Source organism: Thamnophis sirtalis, unplaced genomic scaffold (genome assembly GCF_051295495.1).
Source record: "Thamnophis sirtalis isolate CommonGarterSnake01/CBP01778 unplaced genomic scaffold, rThaSir2_p1.2 scaffold_2, whole genome shotgun sequence".
Taxonomy (NCBI): Eukaryota; Metazoa; Chordata; class Lepidosauria; order Squamata; family Natricidae; genus Thamnophis; species Thamnophis sirtalis.
The window spans coordinates 39917950-39941377 of NW_028261382.1; the positions used below are offsets into that span (position 1 = coordinate 39917950).

Consider the following 23428-nt stretch of genomic DNA (forward strand, 5'->3'; position numbering starts at 1 on the left):
TTTCAGCCCTCTCTAAGCGGTTTACAGAGTCAGCGTATTGCCCCCAACAATCTGGGTCCTCATTTCACCCACCTCGGAAGGATGGAAGGCTGAGTCAACCCTGAGCCGGTGAGATTTGAACCGCCAAACTGCAGCTAACAGTCAGCTGAAGTAGCCTGCAGTGCTGCACTCTAACCACTGCGCCACCTCGGCTCTAAGTCTTGACTTTGAGGCCATCAATTCATCAAAAAAGAAAGAACTCCTGCCCTCAAACCATAACAGGAAGGAAAACAGCCCAAGACCCGCTAATAATATTCTACTAGCGCAAATAGGGACGTGGGGGCTCAATGGCCGAGGCGCTGAGCTTGTCGATCAGAAAGGTCGGCAGTTCGACTTCCTAGCGCCGCGTAACAGAGCGAGCTCCCGTGACTTGTCCCGGCTTCTGCCAACCTAGCAGTTTGAAAGCACGTAAAAATGCAAGTAGAAAAATAGGGAACCATCTTTGGTGGGAAGATAACAGCGTCCTGTGCGCCTTTGGCATTTAGTCATACCGGCCACATCATCACGGAGACATCTTCAGGTAGTGCTGACTCTTCGGCTTTGAAACGGAGATAACCACCGCCCCCTAGAGTCGGGAACGACGCACGCATGTGCAAGGGGAACTTTTACCTTTTCAGCTCAAATATTGCAGATGAAAACGGAGTGCAGGGTTTGTTTCCTAAGCCATTTATTTATCCCAATGGGAAACAAACACCCATTTATTTGAAAATTTTCTCTTGCTGCTCCGTTAAAAAGAAACCCCTCTCGCAATCAAAATTATTCTGATTAGATTCAGGCACTTCTCTTAAAATTATTTTTTTTCTGAATAGAGCTCCACCGTTTCCCTCCCGTGCCGCTGATTCGTGTTTTGAAACTACCTAGGATGAGACACACAATCGTGGTTTGATGCCAGACCGTTATTAAAAACCTTTGGAGCCTGTCCAGACTACTAGTATAGTTATTGGAGTTTTATTCCCGCTAATCATAATAATAGAATAGACAGACCAATACAAAAAAAAAAGAGAGAGATTTATTTTTGGGCCTAGGACACAGCATGAGGGCAAACCGAAGCGCATTTCCTGGTGGAAACAAGGTGGCCTGTTATGTGTTTTTTTCACAATTTGATATTAGGGGTTAGTTTCTCCTGGACGTTGTCAGCTCTGGTGGTTAGGCCTGGGACAACACGTGCCACTTCGAAGCAGAATGGACTGGCTTGGACGGGGGATCAGGCAGGCGAGGGCGCGCATGGCGGGCACCGTTGAAGCTCTCCCTGGGCCGAAACGGGCCGTCAGTGCTTGGGAAAGAGCCAGCTGAGTCTGCCCGCTTCAGTACTTCTTTCCCGTCGGCTTCATTTTCTTAACGTAATACTCGTTGCAGCCGTTGGTCAACCCGGCAAAGAGGGACAGGTAGCCTTCAAAGCTGATTTTGCCGTCCCGGCATTCCTCCAGGTTCTTCATGATCCGGTCGATAGCCATGGGGTCCTTCTGATTCTAGAGGTGGGTTTGAAAAAAAAAGGGCAGGAGGAAAAGATGAGATGGTCATGACGGAGGAGATGAGGAAGACGAGGATGGGGAGATGATGGTGATGGAGGAGGAGGATGAGATGGTTATACGGTTATGGGGAAGGAAGAGGAGAAGACGAAGAGGTTGAGGAGATGGTCATGATGAAGGAGAAGGAGATGAGGTGGAAGATGAGATGATTGTGATGAAGGGGATGATAGGGTTGAAGAGATGGTCATGATTTAGAAGGAGATGAGAAGATGGAGGATGAGGGGATGGAGAAAGGATGGGGTGATTATGATGGAGAAGGAGGAGATGAGGTTGAGGAGATCGTCACGAGAAGGAGGTGAGATGGAGGAGGATGAGGAGATGATCATGATAGAAAAGGAGGATTGGATGGTTATGATGGAGAAAGAGAAAGTGAGGTGGAGAAGAAGAGGAGGAGATGACAATGAGAAGGAAGAACATGTGAGGATCGTGGTGGAGAAGGTGGAGGAGGAGATGTTGGGAGGACCACGAAGGAGAAGAGATGATGATCAAGATGGAGGTGACGAGAAGGACAAGATAAGATGATCAGGATGGAGGACACGATGAGATGAGACGGAGAAGATGATGATGGGGAAGATGATGAGAAGGAGGACGAATAAGATTATCATGATGATGGGGAAGACAACAAGAAGGAGACGGTTAGAATGGAGGACGAGAAGGAGAGAAAGGAGAAGGAAGGGTGTTCGTTTCACAGGGGCGACTCTCTACCAGAGAAAGGGGAGGACACCCCCACACCGCTTCTCTTCACTCACCTCCATGTACCCCGGCACCTCTTTTTCCATCAGCACCCGCAGGTCCTCCTTGGTTAGGTAGTTCTTGTCGCCGGCAAATTTGTGGAAGGTAAACATGACAGTCTCCATAGCATGCTCCAGCTGGGAAGGCATCTTGGCAGGGGTTTCAAGGAGGCAGACTGAGTCGAAGGAAGGAAGGAATGAAGGAGAGAGAGAAGGGAAGAAAGAAAAAAAGAAGGAGGCAGGAAAGAGAAAAAGAAAAAGAAAGAGAGGCAAGAAAGAAAGGGGAAAAAAGGAAAAAGGAAGGAAGGAGGCAAGAAAAAAGTAAGAGGCAAGAAAGAGAAAGAAAGAAGAGGAAAGGAAGAAAGGAAGGCAAGGAGAAAAAAGAAGGGACAAGAAAGAAAGGGAGAGAAAAACAAGGGAAAGAAAGAAAAAAGGCAAAGAAAGAAAGAAAGAGAAAGAAAGAAAGAAAGGCAAGGAGAAAAAAGTAAAGAGATAAGAAAGAAAGGGCGAGAAAAAGAAAAGAAAGGCAAAAACGAGAGGGAAAGAAAGCGAAGCAGGAAAGAAAGAGGGAAAAAAGGCAAGGAAGAAACAGAAAGAAAGAGAAGGGAAAGAAAGAAAAAAGGCAAGAAAGAAAGAAAGAAAAGCAAGAAAAAAGTAAGAGGCAAGAAAGAAAGGCAAGGAGAAAAAAGAAGAGACAAGAAAAGGGAGAGAAAAAGAAAAAGGCAAAAAAGAGAGGGAAAGAAAGCGAAGCAGGAAAGAAAGAGGGAAAGAAAGAAAAAAAGGCAAGAAAGAAATGGAAAGAAAGAAAGAAAGGCAAGGAGAGAAAAGAAGGAAGAGGCAAGAAAAAAGGAAAGGAAAAAAGGCAGGAAAGAAAGAAAAGAAAGAAAAAAGCAGGAAAGAGGGAAAGAAAAAAAAGTTATTTATAGGTTATTCCCTCTTCTCATCAAATCCCAGGAGGGTTGGAGAATCTCGCCCAACAACGACCCAACCCATGTCGGTAATTTTAGAACAATAGTCCTCAACTTACAACCATTTGGGATTTAGCGACTGTTGGATGTTGCAAGGGCGATGGGGAAAAATGACTTTGCAACCATGACTCACAGCCGTTGCAGCAGCCCCATGGCTCAAGTGATCGGAATTCGGTGCTTGGCAACCACCATGTATTTTGCAAACGGTTGTGGCTTCCTGGGGTTGCATGATCCCATTTGGGGAATATAATCAATAATGGGAAAACCAGGGATTCGTTTAACGACCGTGCGATGACGCGAACCGCAGTGATCAGCCGAATAACCGTGTGTGTGTGTGTATGTGTTTTTTACAAAAGGCCATAAAATTGGGCTCGTTTTGACTCGAATTTTTATTTGGAGCGAACACAAATCAACCGGCACGGAATCGATAAGAGACCACATCATTTTAAAAAAAAGAATTCCTATGTTATAAATTCTCAAAAGTTTGGAGTTATCGCGCAAACTGTCCGAAGAAACGAGGGTCACCATTTTTGCCGTTTTGTAAAAAAAAAAAAACACCCACAAAAACCAAACCCTCCTTTGCATCGCCTAAACCCCTTCGAATCCATCCTTGGATGCTTTCAAAAAGAAGGGGGTTGGACTAGATGACCTACAAGGTCCCTTCCCAGCGTCTGTTTCTGAATGGAATCCGCCCATTTCCCCAGCTGGCGAGGCCCTTCCAGACAGGAGAAAGTCCAACTTTCCCGTTGCCCAAGTCTCATTCTGACCCTGCCTCGTTGGATAAAGGCCAGCTGCTACAGCTCGCACAAACACACACACACACCCCACAACCGGATGTCTAATTGCAGGCACACGTCTCTCGTCCCCCCCGGGAGGCTGATCCACGCAGAGAGGAATGAGCAGAGTACAATCCTGGGTCGAAGATTACCTAAACGGATCTCTCTCGCGCGGGGTGACTCACCCCAGGCGAGTAATACACCGAAGAATTTAGGACTCGCCTTTCTGGTTTAAGGAAGGGCCGGTGGAACTCCACGCCCCGACTCCTGTCACCGTTGCACAGTGGAATTTATGGCATTTGCAATGCACCTAATCCTGGGGGGGGGGGGGAGGAATAGAATGGGGAAAGGAGATTTTAGGAAGGAAGGAAGGGGAAAGAGAAAAAGAAAGGCGGTAGGAAAGAAACAGAAATAAGGAAAGGATGAAGGAAAGGAAGGAAGGGAAGAAAAGGAAGGAAGGAAAGGAGAGAAAGAAGAAAGGAAAGAAGGAAGGAAAGAAAAGAAAGAAGGAAGGGAAAGAAAAAGGACAAAAAAAGGAAGGGAAAAGAGAAAAAGAAAGGAAAGAAGAAATAAGGAAAGGAAAGGACAAAGGAAAGAAAGGAAGGAAGAAAGGGAAGAAAAGGAAGGAAGGAAAGGAGAAAGAAGAAAGGAAATAAGGAAAGAAAGAAGAAAAAAAGGAAGGAAGGAAGGGAAAGAAAAAGGAAGAAAAAAGGAAGGGAAAAGAGAAAGAAAGGAAAGAAGAAATAAGGAAAGGAAAGGACGAAGGAAATGAAGAAAGGGAAGAAAAGGAAGGAAGGAAAGGAGAAAGAAGAAAGGAAATAAGGAAAGAAAAGAAAAAAGGAAGGAAGGGAAAGAAAAAGGAAGAAAAAAGGAAGGGATAAGAGAAAGAAAGGAAAGAAGAAATAAGGAAAGGAATGGAAAGGACAAAGGAAGAAAAGAGGAAGGAAAGAAAAGAAAGGAAGGAAAAGTGAAAGGAGGAAGTGAGGAAAGAAAGGAAAAAAAAGGAAAGGAGTGGAAAGGAAGGAAGGAAAGAAAAAAAGGAAGGAAAGGAAGAAGAAAAAGGAAAGAAATAAGGAAAGGAGGAAGGAAAAGACAGAAGGAAGAAAAAAAGAAAGGAAAGAAAAATCCACAGAACTCTGCCTTAAGCTAACGTGGCCAATTCAAAATTGGAAGTATTCAATTTTGTAAAAAAAGAAAGACTTTTACTTCTCCCAGCCAGGTGAAATTAAGTTGGACACCTCGGTTAGAGGTGAATTTCGTTTGCCACGTGGCTTTATTCTTATTCGCAAAGACTGGATACTTTTAAACCCCTGGCGGTGTTCCCCGCTCCCCCCCCCCAGAGACCCCTGTCTCTGGATCCAATATTCCTTAGAAATGCTGATTATTTTGAAAGTTTTGATACACTGCGACTCTGAAAAGCTTTCTACTTGTATCCGCTGATTTGGCCTTCGACACATTGTTCTTCCGCAGGTTGTTACACTCCCCCCCCCCACAAAACCACACCCAGGCAGGGTTGTACCAGAGAGAATCTAAAGTTCAATCCCATCATTTTTGACTTTCGCTCTCCCTGGGCAGCAAACGGGACCCAGTTGATTCCTGCGAAACCGGAAACAATTTGAAAAACCAGATCGATTTGGCGGTGCCCAGAATCTTCCCTTTGCCAGAACTGCATTTTTCTTTTCAGCCCAAATAATAACAATTGTTCTCCTTCCACATTCCCTCCTGCAAACTTTCCCCAGCACAAAAAGTGGCACCATCACCCTGAGATTAAAATTGTTCTTTTTTGTGTCTGTGTGTGTCTGTTTTGCAGCCTGGCACCGAGGGGAAGTAACGGAGCTTCACCGCAAAAACCAACGGCTGATTCACTCCTGATTGTAGCTTCCAGAGGGGCGTTCCCCTAAGATGGCTTTGAAAGAGCGCAGAGGGAGAAGTGAGTCCCCCTCCATCTCCTCCTCCTCATCGTTGCAATGAGTAAGCAAAAGTGTGATTTGGGCACTATGCCCACCGTCCCGGCCTTTGCTGCAATCCCAGCACAGTTTTTTTTCCTGCCACCCATGGGTGTGTCCCCCGACTCCCTTAGCATCATTTCTCAGCCCTCGGAGCTGTGCTTCTATTGAATGAACTCAAACCCCTTTGAGCCGAACCAAAAATAAGAATAATAAAATTCAGCTTCCAAAAGCAACCACTTCACAACGGAGATATAAAAAGCAGAAGAAACTTCTTTTTTTTTTAAAAAAAAATAAAGTTTCCCCTCCGGTACATTTCTCCCTGCGGGACGTGGTCAGCCTTAAAGCTCCAAACCTTGCTCTCTTAGGGACTAGCAACTTGGTTCTTTTAAATCTCTCCTTGTAAAAGTAACTTCGGGATCATCCTTTTTCCCTGTGTTTTTTTTTTTTTGGAGATCCCTTCGGCTAAAGAGCTTTGGATGAAATGAAACCCCAGTTAAAGCATAGAATGCAATTCTTGATTTAGAAAAAAAAAACCAACATTTTCTGTGAAAAAAAATATAAGCTAAATATTGGTAGATATCTAAATAAGCTAAATTTTGGTAGTTATTTAAATAAACTAAATATTGGTAGATATCTAAATAAGCTAAATATTGGTAGTTATTTAAATAAACTAAATATTGGGAGATATTTAAATAAACTAAATATTGGGAGATATTTAAATAAGCTAAATATTGGGAGATATTTAAATAAGCTAAATATTGGGAGATATTTAAATAAACTAAATATTGGGAGATATTTAAATAAGCTAAATATTGGGAGATATTTAAATAAGTTAAATATTGGGAGATATTTAAATAAACTAAATATTGGGAGATATTTAAATAAGCTAAATATTGGGAGATATTTACATAAACTAAATATTGGGAAATATTTAAACTAAATATTGGGAGATGTTTAAATAAACTGGATTAAGGTAGGTATTTAAATAAGCTAGATATTGGTACATATTTAAATTTGTGGGGAGCGTACATGCAATAAACTCAACAGCCAAATTTGCTCTTGTTTGTTAAAATTGAGGTTTTTTCCCCCCTCCTAGTACAGTGATGGTGAACCTTTTGGGCACCAAGTGCCGAAAAAGTCGCACGGAAACATCGCACAAGCGCTCGTCAGCGCCAAGCTCCAGAAAAGCCGAACTTTCCGGGTGCTGGCATGCATAGGCGCCCGATAATCAGCTGGCCCGCGGGCACGCGCGCACCGGTTTTCGGCACCGCCGCGCGCGCCAAGGACAGCTGATCATCGCGTGTGCATGCGCGCCCGAAACCAGGGAGGCAAACAGGCAAGGCCGCGCGTGATGGGCCACTGCTTTGAGCCTGCTTGCCATGGGTTAAATATCACGGCCCTGGCAAATACTTCTGTGCCCTTTCCGCAAAGCACAGGAGATCGCGCTCTCCTGTCTCAGCCTGGGTGGTAGAGTGCTCTTAAAAAGGTAGGCTCTCTCTTTCTCTCTCTCTAGCTCAGAGGTCGTGAGTCTGTTGGTTTCGAAAGCTGCCTAAATTAGTGTTCGTGCCTTGCTTGGCCTGGGGTAGGGTTTATTTTAAGTACCCTTTATTTGGCCAAGTGTGATCAGACACACAAGGGTGGGTTTTTTTTTTTTAAAGCTCCTGAAAATTCACCGGGGCCCCTTTCCGCCCCCCCCACCTCTACCCACCCACCGCTTCTCATCCAGGAATTAAAAATGACGCCTCGAAACTTTGCAAGAGAAACAAAGAGAGAAGGCTTTGCTTGTTTACATCTGTTGGGCAAGACAATTCTCCTCCTCTCCTTCCTAAACATCCACCCTATGGGAGTGTAATGGAGTCTCTTTTTTCTGACAGTTTTTTCCGATCCTTCGGAGGAGGGCTGGGTGTGGCTGTTTCCTACCCAGAAACTCCGAAGTCTGCCTTGCCAGACATGAATGCTAGCCAAGCCCTGGAGATGGGAGACTGTGAGATTTCTAAACAGCCAGCAGGGAGGCCCTCAAGCTTTTCCAAGAACATATTGCAAAGTCCTTTCATGATGCAGAGAAAGAGAGAGAGAGACTAGAGAGAGACAGCGAAAGAGAGAGAAACATATATATATATATAGAGAAAGAGAGAGACAGAGAAATAGAATAAGAAACAGAAAGAGAGAAAGAGAGAGACTAGAGAGAGACAGCAAAAGAGAGAGAAACATATGTATACAGAGAGAGAAACATAACAGAGAGAGAAACAGACAGAGACGGAGAAATAGAATAAGAAACAGAGAGAAACAGACAGACACACACAGAGAGAAATAGAATAAGAAACAGAAAGAGAGGGACTAGAGTGAGACAGCAAAAGAGATAGAAACATATGTATACAGAGAGAGAAACAGACAGAGAGAGAAACAGACAGAGACGGAGAAATAGAATAAGAAACAGAGAGAAACAGAGAGAGAAACAGAGACAGACACACACACAGAGAAATAGTATAAGAAACAGAAAGAGAGAAAGAGAGACTAGAGAGAGACAGCAAAAGAGAGAGAAACAGAGAGAAACAGAGACAGACACACACAGAGAGAAATAGAATAAGAAACACAGAGAGAAAAGCAAAAAGAGAAACAGACAGACACAAACACAGAGAGAGAAATAAAATGAGAAACTGAAAGAGAGAAAGAAAGAAAAAAACAGTGAGAGAAAGAAAGGCAGAGAGAGAAAGAAATGGAGGGAGGGAAGTAAGGAAGGGCGATAGAAGGAGAAGGAAAGGAAAGAAAAAAGAAATGGAGAAAGAGGGAAGAAAAACTAGAGACAGAAAGAAGGAAATATGGATATAGATAGATAGATAGATAGATAGATAGATAGATAGATAGATAGATAGATGGATTTGCAAGCCAAGATTCCTATTTATGCTCATTTGCAAGCTATATGCATGCCCTATTTTTGCAGAAAGGACATGCCAGGGGTTTAGGAGGCCGAGCCAGTCCCCGTCCTCCCCCCCCCCCCCCCGAAGCTCACAAGCTGGATGGAGAGAAAGCAACCTTCCCTCTCGGAGGTTTCCCCCAAAACTGGGGAAGGTAGACTGCTCCCGAAGCTGGGGGCTCCCTTAAACCAAGGCAGCTTAATCCTTTGGCTGGCCCCAGGAGGGTCTTTCAGGATCGATTGACTGAAGAGAGGGAGTCAGCCACCATCGCAGGGAATATTATAAAGAAATGAATAGATGTGGGAAGCGATGGGGGGGGGGAAGCTAAGCCCAGCCCCCCCATTTTTGAATTATCTCAAACCGCTGCCGATTATTTATCTTTGGGTTGGATTTGGTGTGACTGATCCTAAGAGATTCCAAGATTATTTGCCTCGCTAAGTAACCATTCTTAGCTTTTTGACGTATGCCAACCGACCACGCAAAAGGTTCATTCCCTCCCCCCCTCAGCCCCTCCCCAAATCAGCCTTTGGAAGGACCTTAGAGGTCACTTAGTCTAACCCCTGCCTGGGGCCAATTCTAGGAAATTAAACCAGCAATTTTTTCCCCGCACGGCTGCAGAAGGCGAGGTATAGTATAAATGGAATTTTTCTGCCTTTCTACTTGTATCTACGGCGGGACAATATTAAGCCAACGGTGGGATTTTCACCTGTGGTTGGGGAACTCCCGGCCACTAGATGCCATATAATCCATGAGCTCGGATGACTTCCCAAAGGCCAGGGGGTTGGAAAGAAAATTCCCGGATTCATGGAGACTTCAGGGGTGCCTCCACAAATAGGCGCAGTCTACTTTACAGCCCCCCAAATGGGGGAAGCCAGCGGCAGTGCCCCATATGTGGCCTTCCCTCCCACACCTGGGGGGGAAAAGCAGCATCTTGATCTAGAAGGGCGTGGCACTGCCAAAGTGGAACCTCCAGGCAACAGGGGCAGTCTACCTCTAGGAATCCCCAAGGGAGAAAACGTTTTGCCAAAGCGGATCTGGCAAGGCGTGGCTGCTCCAGATGAAGCCTCCAGGCACAAAAGCACTCTATCTGTTAAGAACTAACGCCCCCCAATCTCCACCACCACCCCCGCATAGCGCAGAGAAGCAACTTCAGCTTGTTTTAAATCTGGAGTTTGGGTGGAACCTCCATGCATAGAGACAGTCTACCTTTAAGAATTACCCCCTCCCCACAAAAAAAAATCTGAAGGCTTGATCTAGCAAGGTGTGGCCAACCAAATGGAACCTCCACACAGAGAGGCAGTCTACCTGCCTGCAACCCCCTCCCAAAAAACTGGATCTAGCCCCAAATGGAACCTCCATGCAGAGAAGCAGTCTACCTTCCTGCAAACTCCCAAGCAAAGCTGGATGTAGAAAGGCGTGGCCACCCCAGAGGACCGAAGCAGTCTACCTTTTAAGGACACCCCCCCCCCCAAAAATACCCTGCAGGCTGGCTCTAACACTTCGCTTTTAAGTCTGGAATTTGGGGCCTCTCAGCCCACCACCCAGCCACAGATGGAGCAGGGGAAGGGAAGAATCCACCCTTGTGAATTTTGTTCCTTGCCCGTGTCTTCCGAGCCCCACCCAGCCGGTTTCTAAAATGGAAGGGGGGGGGGGAGAAGAGGCAGGGCTGGGTGATCCCAGATGGAGGGAGCCTCTCTCTGGCCTTAAGCCATATTATGTAGGTCAGGGAAAGTCAAGAGGAGAAAGGAACACCCTGCTGTCTGGTTTCGCCCACGATTCTTGGTTTGCTTGCAAATGACTTGCTTTTTTTCTGCTCCCCCCCTCAAAAAAAAAAAAGTTTTCAGCTTGGCAATTTGACCAGGGTGAGCCCCCCCCACTCCTTCCTTCCATCAGATCACAGCAAGAACTTCAAAACCAGACCCCCACAACTTCTGGCATCCTTTCACTTCCCACCTCCCCAAAACCTCGCGAAGCACTTTGAAAAAACTTTTTTGGGGAGGGGGAACGGATTAAAAAAAAAACAACAACCTTCAAGCTTAAAATCGTGGCGGAAAAAGTTTTGGAAGAAAAAGCCAAAGACTTTTTCCAGCCACCCCCCCCCCCACCTCCCAAAATCTCCTGCCACCCACCCAGCCACACCCAAATACAATACCAGCACCACCCCCTCTCTCAAAAAGCAAAGGAATTTAAAGTCCTTTGCAACTTAAAACATTTGGAGTGAATTGGAAAAATGCACCCTTTGGAAACCCCTCAGTGCAGGCTTCTCACTTGGGGTGAAAACCCCAGACCCTTAGGAAGACTGAGGACTAGCTCCTTGTCTCTCCTTTGCAGCTCAGGGAAAGAGTTCCCCTCCTAACGCTTCCCGGGGAGGGCGAAAAACTGAAAACCTTTGAAGAGAGGATGCCCAAGTTCCTATCTTCACGCCCTGCTAGTAGAAACAGACGTCTTTGCAGGATTTGGTCTCCGGCTGTTGGGCAATGCATGACGGAGGGGTGGGTGTGGGTAGGGGAAGAGCATTCTGGCTTCCCCAGTGCAGGGTGGTACTCATCTACCCCCCCATCCCGCCTCTCCCACCCACCCCCAAAAGAAAAGCGCCTCTCCAAAAAATGGAGAGACCTCTCCAAATCTGTTGGCAGCGTTTTGCGCAAAGCGGACCTCGTGTCCCCCCTCCGTCCCCCCCCCGGGCGGTGTCTCATCAGGCCACACACGTACGCAGTGCCTACTACACCCCCCCTCCCGGCCACACCCTGAGCCAGAAATGCGGGTTTTCCGAGCCCCACTTCTGCCCCCCCAAACCAGCCTAAATGTTCCTGCCAAAAAAGGCACAAAGAGGATGGGGGACCCCTTTCTCCTCTCTCTGCATTTCTCTTCCCTCTCTTCTTCCCGGAGGGGAGGGAAAGAAACACCCGCCTCCACCCACCCACCCCTCCGTTTCAGGATCCAGAGGGTCGCAGCCGATTCTTTTTTATTTGGAGGCGGGGGCTCCCCGGGACAGCCCTGCGCCCCGCTTTTACGCGCGCCTGGCTTTTACGCGAGCCCCGTTACGCGCGGCGGAGAGAGAAGGAGGGAGAGAGATAGATACTCACCCGGGCAGAAAGCAGCCTGGAGCGACGGCTGGCAGAGGGAGAAGTGAGGTTTGGCCGGCCACCGCCTCCGCAACACTCGCTGGGCTGGGCTGGGCTAGGCTGGGCCGGGCCGGGGGCGGAGAAGCCGGACTGGCATCTGCAGACGCGCGGGAGAAGCCGAGGTTTTGGAGAGGCGCCAGAAAGCTGGGCGTCGGACCCTTAGAGCTCTTTCCTGGGCCAAGGGGGATTGTCCTTGGGCGGGCTGCCCAGTCTTAAGTTGCAAACGATTAGAAGAGAGGGAAGAGTAGAAGATAAGAGAATAGAAGAGAGAAAAGAAAGGAGAATAGAGACTAGAGAAGAGGGGAGAATAGAGAATAGAGAAGAGAATAGAGATATTGATTGATAGATGATAGACAGAGATATAGATAGATACAGATACAGTAGATAGATGGAGAGAGAGAGATACAGTAGATAGCTAGAGATAGAGATGTAGATAAAGATGGTAGAGATATAGATAGATAGATAGATAGATGATAAAGAGATAGATAGATAGATAGAGAGAAAAGGGATAGGTAGGTAGGTAGGTAGGTAGGTAGATAGATAGATAGATAGATAGAGATAGATAGATAGATGATAGAGAAAAGAGATAGATAGATAGATGATAAAGAGATAGATAGAGAGAAAAGGGATAGGTAGGTAGGTAGGTAGGTAGATAGATAGATATAGATAGATTATAGAGAAAAGAGATAGATATATAGATGATAAAGAGATAGATAGATAGATAGATAGAAAGAAAAGGGATAGGTAGGTAGGTAGGTAGGTAGATAGATAGAGATAGATAGATGATAGAGAAAAGAGATAGATAGATAGATAGATAGATAGATAGATAGATACAGATAGATGATAGATAGAAAAATAAATACAGATAAACAGATTCATAGAGATACTAGATATAGATAAATCTTATAGAGAGATTATAGAAATAGAGAGATAGATGATATAGACAGAGATAGATATTTACAGTTTTTTCCCCTAAAATTCTGGTTTTTGTCTGTAATTATGGGATACCGAGTGTAGATTAATGAGGAAAAAACAATTGCATTTCAACCACTGTAGAATCAGGCCGCAGCATAACAAAATTTACCAAAGTGCCTAAGGAGCTCTGAATAGTTTCTGGAATGCACTGTGTGTGTGTGTGTGTGTGTGTGTGTGTGTAAATTGGAATTGACATCAAGGGAAAAGAGAGGAGATCAAACAGGCCCCATCAAAAGCTATTCTGCATTCTTTGGTGTGTGTGTCCCCCCCCAATAACTTTTCCTGCCCTTCCCACCTGTTTTTCCTCCTCCGCATTCCTGAATTCCATCCCGCTAGATGCAAACTCTCACGTGTTATTCTGGGTGACTGCCTCCCTATTGTTGCACACACACACAGACACACACACACACACTCAGGATGCAGGGTGCAGAGTCAGGAAAATATGCAGTCTCTGTAGGGAAAAAAATCAACAACAACTTGCCTTTCAGAAGTTGTGGGTAACGGGAGGTTTTTAAAGAAGAGATTCAAGATTCAAGATTTAATTTATTTGTATGCCGCCCTTCTCCGGCTGACTGTCGGTTGCCATGTGTCCGAATTTTCACCAGGTGTGAAAAGGCATGGTCAGAAGTGTGAAAAATGTCCATAAGCCACCTTTTTGGAATGCCGTTGTAACTTCGAACTTCACTTAAACAAACTTTGTTTTGTTTTTGTTTTGGGGTGTGTTTATTTTATGGTGCGTTCTCTCCACGTTGCATCTACTGGTCTCCGAAGAAACTCCAGATTTCAAATCAAAGCAAGCTTTGAGGTTTGGAATTAATTTGCTAGGTCCGGAGAGAGAGGAGTTTTAATGGATTGACTAAATTTTGCTGGGAGAAAAAAATCTCGAGATCTGGCTATTTTTGGAGGGAGTGTCAACCTCCCTTTCCACATTTCGATCTCAATTACATTATTAATTAACGAATCACTTAATTCTCCCACAAATACACGCAGGTTTATTCCAGGCTAGCTGTCCTGGGCTGCCACGCCTTTGCCAGGCTCAATTTGCAAGACTTTTCCATCCGACGGCTGTTATCTCTGCTCCTTTCTTTCCTGCTTCCTTGGAAACTTGGATTTATTTATCTTTTTAACAGGTATCGTTTCTCGCAATTCTTCTGGCCAGGAAAAGAAATCAAATCTCTTCCACCAATTTCCCAATTTCCATGCCCCCCCACCCCTCCAACAAAAATGTTTGCAGTATATGCCGCCAGCTCTCTTGTTTCTTTACGAAGGCACCCAGCCGATAATCCGGTGTTGCCCCGGGTATTTATTTATAATGTCCGGACCAAATATAATTTCTAATGGTGGATTTTCCTCCTTAACCAGAGGGAGCCTCCTTGTGGAGGACTGTGAATCCGTTACCGTGGCAACTCCACTGTGCTGTACAGAAGAAGCCATTTTGCGGAAGTACAGTAGAGGCCGTTTGAAGGCACAACAGGATGTATTTTAACAGAACACCCCCCCGAGGAGTATTAGGGGTATCTTACCGCCACAGTATTTGTTTCCATAGAGTAAAGTCATCGGTGTATCAAGTTTGGTTGAAATTGCTCAAGGCATTCCAGAGTTATGCTGGAACATACATACATACACACACACACAGAGTGAGAGCCATTTTTATAGATATAGATTTGTGGTCAAATATGATTCTCGGGGCAGGTGATAATATTTGAGGCACAGCAGTAGAGGAAGACTACGCGAGGAGATTGGGTGGTGGTTGTGTTTGTGTGTTTGTGTCTCTCTGTGTGTGTAATCCCAGCTGGTTGTGTTATTTAGGGAGAAGTATGATGCAAACAGCTTGACTAATTTGTGCGATGTGCCAAGGTTGAATTGTGCAACGGAGATTTCGCATCGGTGGCTGGGGGCCTTAAAACCGCCGTTGTCTTGGGAGGCAAATATTTGTGGATTTTTCAGCCGCTGGGTGGATCAACTCCCTGCACCTGTCAATCCAAATGAACCAGATGAGGTGCAGTCTCACCTGTGCATTACTTGGAGGCTGACGTCACCTGGTGTAGCCCCCTTTTTTTTACCTGGGAGGACTGTACCACCGTGGGAACTGTGAGCCCCGGGGGGGGGGAATCCAGGAGACAGGAAGAAGCAATGGGAAAAAGGTTGAATACTTCTTTCCACCACGAATGGGGCGTCGGAAAGGAAGCGAGGCCAAAAAAATAAAATAATGAAAAAATTGCAATCAAAGCTGAGGAATGTCCCGCCCTAGCTGATTATTGCAATGGGGAGGGAGTTCCCACCCTGAGCAAAAATATTCCACTCTTTTCCCCCACCTAGTTGTATAAACAGGGATGAGTTTTTCAACCTCGGCAACTTGAAGAGACGGGCAGACTTCAACTCCCAGGATTCCCCTGCCAATGTGGCATTCTGGGAGTTGAAGTCTGCCCGTCTTCAAGTGGCCGAGGTTGAGAGACAGCTTTAAATAGGTTTAATTTGATTTCAACCTGGGGCAGGTTGGTGCCGCCTAAGAGGAGGAGGAAGAGAAGGGAGAAAAAGGGGAGGAAGAGGAAGGGGAGGAAGAGAAGGGAGAAAAGGGAGGAAGAGGAGGAGGGAGAGGAAGAGTGGAAGGAAAAGGAGGAGGAAGATAAAAGGGGGACGAAGAGGGGGAGGAAGAGGAAGATGGGAGGAAGAGGAAGAAGAAAGGAAGAGGAGGGGGAGGAAGAAGAGGAAAGGAAGAGAAGGAAGTGGGAGAAGAGGAGGAGGAAGTGGGAGAAAAAGAGGAGGAAGGAGGATGGGGAGGAGGAAGAGGGGGAGGAGGAAGAAAGAAAGGAAGAGGAGGGGGAGGAAGAAGGAGAAGGAAGAGGAAGTGGGAGAAGAAGAGAGGGAGGAAGGAGGAGGGGAGGAGGAGGTAGTACCAAGCACCTGATTTTTGCAAATGCCAACTCTCGGTGACACGGCCATTATTCACCGCTGGTGACAAATAGCCGAAACGGAATTCTTTGCAGGTCCAGTTATGTATCTGGGTGTGTTTTGCCCCGAGTTCAAAAATGTAACTTTGGAGGACATAAACGATGTGCGTACTGCCCTCTAGTGGTTCAACCTGGTATGGCCCGTTTAGGAAGGCGCGGGTTAAATTTTTGAATGGCGGGTTTTTGCAAAGTGAAGCTGCCAGAAGAACAGCAGCTCCGAAATAATCAGGCTCGACTTGGGAGTTAAAGCCGCAGGTGGGCGGTGAATGGCCCCTCCCACAGGAAATAAAAGAGGAGCGAAAGTGGGGGGGGGGGCTTTTGCAGGAAACAATCTGGTCGTTTGTTTCCGGAGTGTGAAGATCTGTCCATGAATCTCACAAGTCTCTCCTTGCACAGCACCGTGTTTGTTGAATGCGAATGAGAGGAATTTACATTTGTTTAATAAAAGGAGTTTCGTCGGGACCAGGTCGAGGTGCTCATTCCACAAACATAAAGGACTAGCACCTTTATTTTTAAAACTCAAATTGTTTCAGAGTCGGGGTTCAGATGTCCTGAGTGGTTCCTTTTCAACCAAGGCTAACTTTCCCTATCCTGCAAATACATAACCCCGTTTGACCAGCGCAGCTCTCTGCTCCTTCGTGCACGGACAAACCAGAAGCCTGCTTTTTATTCATTCTCGATTTTATTCAAACTTTTAACAAGGAAAACAAAAAGTGAAGGAAGTTTGCGCACGTCCTTCCCTGATTTTTGGAATGCTTTGGATGACAAGATTTGAAATCGCCCGGATGCCTTCAGTGTCTTTTGGGGGGGGCGGGCGCAGATGCCATGTGGTGATGGCAGGCCTCCGCCAGGCCCCCGATGAGGTTCAAGAACTCGGAAAAGTCCAGCTGCCCGTCGTTGTTCATGTCCAGCTTTTTCATCATACGGTCGACGACGCCTGGATCTTTCTGGTTCTGCAAACAATTTTTTGAAAAAAAAGATCATAGGAGATCAGCTGGGCCTTTTTTTGGACCTGTCAAAATGAATTCCTTGAGGGACAGGGAGACCAAAATCTCATAAGATCTTAGTAAGACCTGGAATCCTGCGTCCAGTTTTGGTCACCACGTTGCCAAAAACGAGGTAGAGACTTTGGAAAAAGGGCAGAGTGACTGAGATGATTAAAAGCCTGGAGACTAAACCAGAGGTGAAATTCAGCAGGTTCTGACCAGTTCTGGAGAACCGGTAGCGGAAATTTTGAGTAGTTCAGAGAACCGGCAAATACCACCTCTGGCTGGCCGCGCCCCTTCTGTTCTCTGCCTCCCGAGTCCCAGCTGATTAGAAGGAAATGGAGATTTTACAGTACCCTTCTCACCAAGCCACACCCACCAAGCCACGCCCACAGAACCAGTAGTTAAATTTTTTTTGAATCCCACCACTGAACTAAATCATATGAAGAACAGCTGCAGGAATTGGGTCTGGCAAGTCTAGAGAAAAGAAGGACTAGGGGCAGTGGTGGGTTTCAAATCCCGTTCCAACCGGTACGGTTGGAACGGGGCCCGCGTTGTGCTCATGGACACGCGCAACGTACGCATGAATCTTAGCCACTCCGTGACGCTCCGTGACACTCCAGCTGCTCCGTGGAGCGTTGTGCAGGGGCTGTATGCGCCATGCGCCTGCGTGGAAGCGCAGACACCTTTAAATACCGCTAAGGAGCTCGTGCGGGCGAGTGGGCCCTCCAGAGCACCATACAGGAACGGTATCTGGCTCCAATATGCGCGTACCGGGGCGTACCACCTGCAACTCACCACTGATTAGCGAGGACATGATAACAGTCTTCCAGTATTTGAGGGGCTGCCCAAAAGAAGAGGGGGGTCAACATTTTCCAAAGCAAGACAGGAAACAATGGACGGACACTAATCAAGGAGAGAAGCAACCTTGAACCGAGGCAAAACTTCTTAACAGTGAAAATAATTGACCCGTGGAACTGCTTGCCACCAGAAGTTGTGGGTGCTCCAACACACTGGAGGTTTTTAAGAAGAGATTGGACAACCATTTGTCCAAAATGGTATAGGGTTTCCTGCCTGGCAGGGGGTTGGACTAGAAGACCTCTGAGGTCCCCTTCCCGCTCTGTTGTTCTGCTATCTCAGCATTTTTACATCCTGGTAACACATTGGATTGGAAACAATACCCCAAATATCTCTTTTGTTTGCTTTGAAAGTGTTGATTGAACCATCGTTCGCCTTGTTCCAAAAACAGTAAAAACATCGAACTAGGCGTCGGTGCCTATCCCCATTTGCAATTCTACATCCCACCACCGGGGGGAGCCCAAGCAGGAGGATTCTTAAGCTGAATTCTTGGGAGGAAAAAATAAAAAACCACGTTTCCCAGCTATATCGAAGAGATACATCAACTGTAAATCATACCTTGGTGAAAGAGGCCAGCTCCGTATCCATGAATGTTTTGAATTCCTTCTTGGAGAGAGTCTTGCTATCTCCCTCCCTCCCAGCGTAGCGCTGGAAGACGGCCAGCAGCGACTCGATGCAACGCTCGGTTTCGGTGGGGCCCATAGTGCACCTGGACGACTGCAGAAGTGGAAAAAGTTGCGTTTTTAAAAATGGGCCTCCTTCGCTTCCGAATATTGCGACGATGCGCGCTTCGCGAAAAGGCGCATCTTGTTTCCAATGGGAGCCCGAAGGGAGAAGATAATTGTTCTGACACAGCCTTAGCAGAAACAAGAAACAGAACTCCTTGTCCCAACCCCCCCTCTCTTTATTTAATCTCCTGTGAATTTAATGGCATTCACACACACCGAAAAGTCCAGGCAATAGTCCTTCGAAGAGCTAACCGAAGTAACAGACTTTATCAGCTTCTGGCAATAATCGCCAGGCTGTGAGCTCCCAGCCGAAAGGCTGCAGATTAAGTTCTGGCAAGCAGCGAAGCACAATGAGCCAAATCTTCAGAAATACGAACTGTTGCCTCCTACGATCACCACTCCTTCTATTTATTCCCCAGCCAGGGAGGGGCCATTCAGTGTTCACATGCGCCTTGCTTCCCAAGTTGACTCCTCGTCCGCTGTTCTCCTCTCCTAACCACTCTGTGCATATGTGCATCAGGAACAGGCCCCAGCTGTTCTTCCTCCTCACTCATCTCGGCCTCCAGAGGCGGCTGCCTCCTCCCCTCTTCCAGTGGCCAAGATTGAGAAATGCTAGCCTACAATGTGGGTTAACTTCAGAGCTAATTAAGTTTAGGTTAATTTCAGAGCTAATTAAGTTTGGGTTAACTTCAGAGCTAATTAAGTTTAGGTTAACTTCAGAGCTAATTAAGTTTAGGTTAATTTCAGAGATAATTAAGTTTGGGTTAACTTCAGAGCTGGTTCAGTTTGCCTGCCCCCTACTGGAGTTACTTTTAAGTTTGAAGAGAGTCTTTCAAATAATAGCAATAGCAATAGCAATAGCAGTAGACTTATATACCGCTTCATAGGCCTTTCAGGCCTCTCTAAGCGGTTTACAGAGAGTCAGCATATTGCCCCCAACAATCTGGGTCCTCATTTTACCCACCTCGGAAGGATGGAAGGCTGAGTCAACCCTGAGCCGGTGAGATTTGAACCGCTGACCTGCTGATCTAGCAGTAGCCTGCAGTGCTGCATTTAACCACTGCGCCACCTTGGCTCCTAAATAAATTGCCCCCCCCGCCCCGCCCACCCCCCCAGAGCCGAGGTGGCGCAGTGGTTAAATGCAGCACTGCAGGCTACTTCAGCTGACTGCAGTTCTGCAGTTCGGCTGTTCAAATCTCACCGGCTCAAGGTTGACTCAGCCTTCCATCCTTCCGAGGTGGGTAAAAATGAGGACCCGGATTGTTGTTGGGGGCGATATGCTGACTCTGTAAAACCGCTTAGAGAGGGCTGAAAGCCCCAGGAAGCGGTATATGTCTAACAGCTACTGCTATTGCTATGAGAAAATTCAGGATAGGCCCAGGAAGAGAGAGGCGCTCCAATTCATATCCCAGGGAGCCAATTCAACGAGGGCTCTCTGCTGTTCTTCCATTCGCAGATCAAAACCTGTGCATTTCCACCTAGTGGCCTTGGCTAGAACTTGATTTTTGCTTGCAACGGAAAAAAACTGACGTCAATTTTTGGAGAGAGAGGGGGGAGCGGAGAGAGAGCCCACTGTTTTTTTTTATGTTTTAAAGCTCTAACGACACAACTTGGCAACTTCGGAGGAGAGGCACTCATGAGTTTGGGCTTGCCTTGGCAACATTAAAACCCCTGGCAGCGAAAAGCCACAGAACAAACTTAACATTCTTCTCCAATCTTCCTCCCCTCCCCAGTAACCGCTTCGTTGCGTTCACACAACACTTCCTGGTTACCGGCTGAGCCACCTTTGTGGATTCACACAAGACGTTTGGCGTTACACTCTGAGCTTACACCATGCCTAGGTGAGGCTCCATCTCTGGAGATATTTTGTAAGACCAGATTGACCCATCGTTCGTCTGGAATGGAAAAGGGTCTCTTGCTCGAGCAGGAGGGGGGGTTGGACCAGAAGAACCTCCCAAGCTCCCTTCAACTGTTATTCTGTTAGCCCACCGATACCCCCCTCCCCCTCCCCAACACACAGACAAACTTACAACAAACCCAAGTTAGATTAGCAGATGGTAGACTGACTGGCCCTCATCCAGGTTTTTAACGGAGTCAAATTCAGCATAAGGTGGGAACACACCGAATATTTCTTTTTTAAAAAAAATGAATGAATGACATCCGGAGTAGTTCACCAATATATTTACCCGCAAAAATGTGTAACTCAAGATTTGGGATGCCTTGGTATATAACTCTTCTTGCCTAGTCATTAGTTCTGTTTTGCTTCTGCACCAGTAAGTGTTTTCTCTTACTATCCCTTACGAGCTGACTTTGCAAAAAATCAGCCAAGAAGATTATTTTGCATCTTTTTTTTCATGGCTGAGAGTTACCAATCGAACCACTCCCCAAAGCAAAGGAACGGTGATTTTTTGGGGCAATCCACACTTAGCGAACATATAGTAAACTTTTATAGACTTGGAATGGGGTCTCCAGAGCGTGTCTGGGCAGAAATCCCCCTCCCAGGATCTTATGGGAAGACAATTAAGACCCCAACTCTCTTAATTCCTGCCTAAACTAAAGAGGTGTTTTTCTCCTTGGCGGTGCTTGTAGGCCTCGAACCCTCGTGTGGCAGATCGAAGTTCAACCGGTCAACGACCTGACTTCTGCCTAAGTCTTCCCCCGTTGAATTCCGCTTCCTGGGAGATTTTTGCAAGGAGGAACCCCGAGCCATGGTGGAATTTGAGAAAGCTTGTCCACCGGCATAGCCACACCCTTTCCCGCTGAAAAGAAACGGGAAACCACAGCCCAAAACAGCAAGGACTTGACCTCCCGCTACGCTACGCACTTCTGACCTCGCAGGAAAGGCAAAACCGAATTTTCTATCCCCAGAGGGAATATATTCTGGTGAAAAGAACACATCTTCGGTGGCATGGATGCCCACATGAGAGAGAGAGAGACAGAGACAGAGACAGAGACAAAGAGAAAGAAAGAGAGAGGCAAAGGGAAAAGGATAGGAAGAGAAAAAAGGTAGAGAAAGAGAAGCCAGGAATACAGAGAGGGAGGGTGGGAGAGAGAGAGAGAGAGATGGAGAGAAAAGAAATGAAGACAAGGAGAGAAAGAGAGAGAGAGAAAGAGAGAGAGGCAAAGAGAAAAAGATAGGCAGAAACAAAAGAGATAGAGAGAAAGAGATAGACATAGAGAGAGGGAGAGAGAGAAGAGTGAAGAAAGGAGAGAGGAAAGTGGAAAGAGAAAAAGAGAGACTGAAGGTGGAGAGGAGGGAGAAAGTGAGAAAAAAGAAGCGAAGAGAAAGGGAGAGAGAGAGAGAGAGAGTGAAGGAGAAAAGGATAGGCAGAGATGAAAGAGACAGACAGAGAGAGAGGGAGGGAGAGAGAGAAAGAAGAGTGAAGAAAGAGAGGAGGAAAGTGGAAAGAGAAAAAGAGAGACTGAAGGTGGAGAGGAGAGAAAGTGAAGCGAAAAAAGAAGCGAAGAGAAAGGGGGGGAGAGAGCGAGTGAAGGAGAAAAGGATAGGCAGAGATGAAAGAGATAGAAACAGAGAGAGGCAGAAATAGAGAGAGAAGGAGCGGGAGAGAGGGAGACAGAAGGGAGGCAGATGAGAGCCACACCTTGGTAGCCGCCTCTTGCTCTCCAGGCTGCTGGCGTAGGAATCCCAACACTCCACTTCCCATCATCCCCACCCTCTTAGGAGCAGGGGAACCGGAGTCCCCATCCAAGCTGAAAAGTCTGGAACTGCCTCCCGGGAGACAGAAGTTGGATTCGGTGAACTTTTGGGTCATTCCAGCTGTTTCCCATTTTTCCTCCTTCTCATGGTGTCATTTGTTCCCCTTCTCCTCCAGCCAATTTTCCCTGGCTCTGTTTTTGTTTTTTTTTGGGGGGGGGGGAGACTGCTTCCTTCCCTCTCCCTCCCCCCCCCCAGTTGCAAACGGAGAAGGAAACACTCCTCCCTACGTCTGCCTTGGCATACTTCAGAGGCATCCTCCAAGGCCTGGGCGCGCTTACCATAGCTGTGGTCGGCAACTAGCTGGACAGAGAGGAAAGTTGGCTGTTGCTGGTGAGCTGGTTGGAGACCCGAGTGGCGAAGGGAGGGTTTGGCCCCTCCCCGGTTAAGCCAACGCCCGTCTCTTCCCCGCCTGTTGAGCAATTTTGGCTAAACGACACACTCAGGCAAACACACACACACACACACAAAAACCCTCACATGCCCCACCTTATTTCATTCACTCAGGAATGTGCTTAAAGGGAAGTTGATTTCTCTCTCTCTCCGGTTAACCCACTCAGGCCCACTCTCTTGCTAACTTTTACAGAAATCGGCCACAAACAGGGGGAAAAGCAACCGGTTGAGGTTTCCCAGCTGCTCGGAATCCGCTAGATTTCAGTTTTGAAGACTTCCCAGCAGTTTTGACAGAGAAAACAAATAAATAAATCCCCTTTTGCTGTGTAGCAGGCCGAAATCCAACCGGTAGCCACCTGCCTTCGGCCCAAACCTTCGATTTAAGTTTCCTCCTTGTCCGACTTAAGTGTAAACTTAAGGGGACTCTATTCCTTCCGCAGTTAAGGCGCTGAGCTTGTTGATCAGAAAGAAAGTCAGCAGTTCATCTAATGTAGGTTTCCTGTGTGAGCAGGGGGTTGGACTAGATGACCTCTGAGTTCCCTCCCAACCGTTTTTAACTACATTTTGGATTGGTGTCCTTATTCAGGTGAAACGCAAAGAAAAAGGAAGTTTCCCTCTTGATTTTGAATTTCTCCCCAAATCTGGGAGCCACATTTTTTTTTTTTAAATACACGGAGGAGGGGAAAAACAAAATTCGCCTCGTCTGGTTTTAATCCCCTCCACTTTTTACAAATTTCCTCCTTTGGGGGAAAAATGCAGAACACGCTTTCCGAATGCCGGCGGACGGTTT

General features: G+C 46.7%; 2 protein-coding genes across 2 annotated transcripts; both read right to left on the reverse strand.

Annotated features, from left to right (window-relative positions):
* Positions 1–1030: 1030 nt before the first annotated feature.
* On the reverse strand, positions 1031–12102 carry S100A10 (S100 calcium binding protein A10). The gene is made up of 3 exons (XM_014060049.2): positions 11994–12102; positions 2318–2475; positions 1031–1508 (listed from the first exon to the last, which is right to left on the reverse strand). Exons 2-3 carry the CDS (start codon positions 2447–2449, stop codon positions 1344–1346), a joined length of 297 nt encoding a protein of 98 aa, XP_013915524.2. The 5' UTR covers positions 2450–2475; positions 11994–12102; the 3' UTR covers positions 1031–1343.
* A 4519-nt stretch (positions 12103–16621) lies between these two features.
* S100A11 (S100 calcium binding protein A11) lies at positions 16622–22686 on the reverse strand. Its single transcript, XM_087705046.1, has 3 exons — positions 22527–22686; positions 18361–18519; positions 16622–16911 (listed from the first exon to the last, which is right to left on the reverse strand). Exons 1-3 carry the CDS (start codon positions 22527–22529, stop codon positions 16750–16752), a joined length of 324 nt encoding a protein of 107 aa, XP_087561172.1. The 5' UTR covers positions 22530–22686; the 3' UTR covers positions 16622–16749.
* Between the last annotated feature and the right edge of the window lie 742 nt (positions 22687–23428).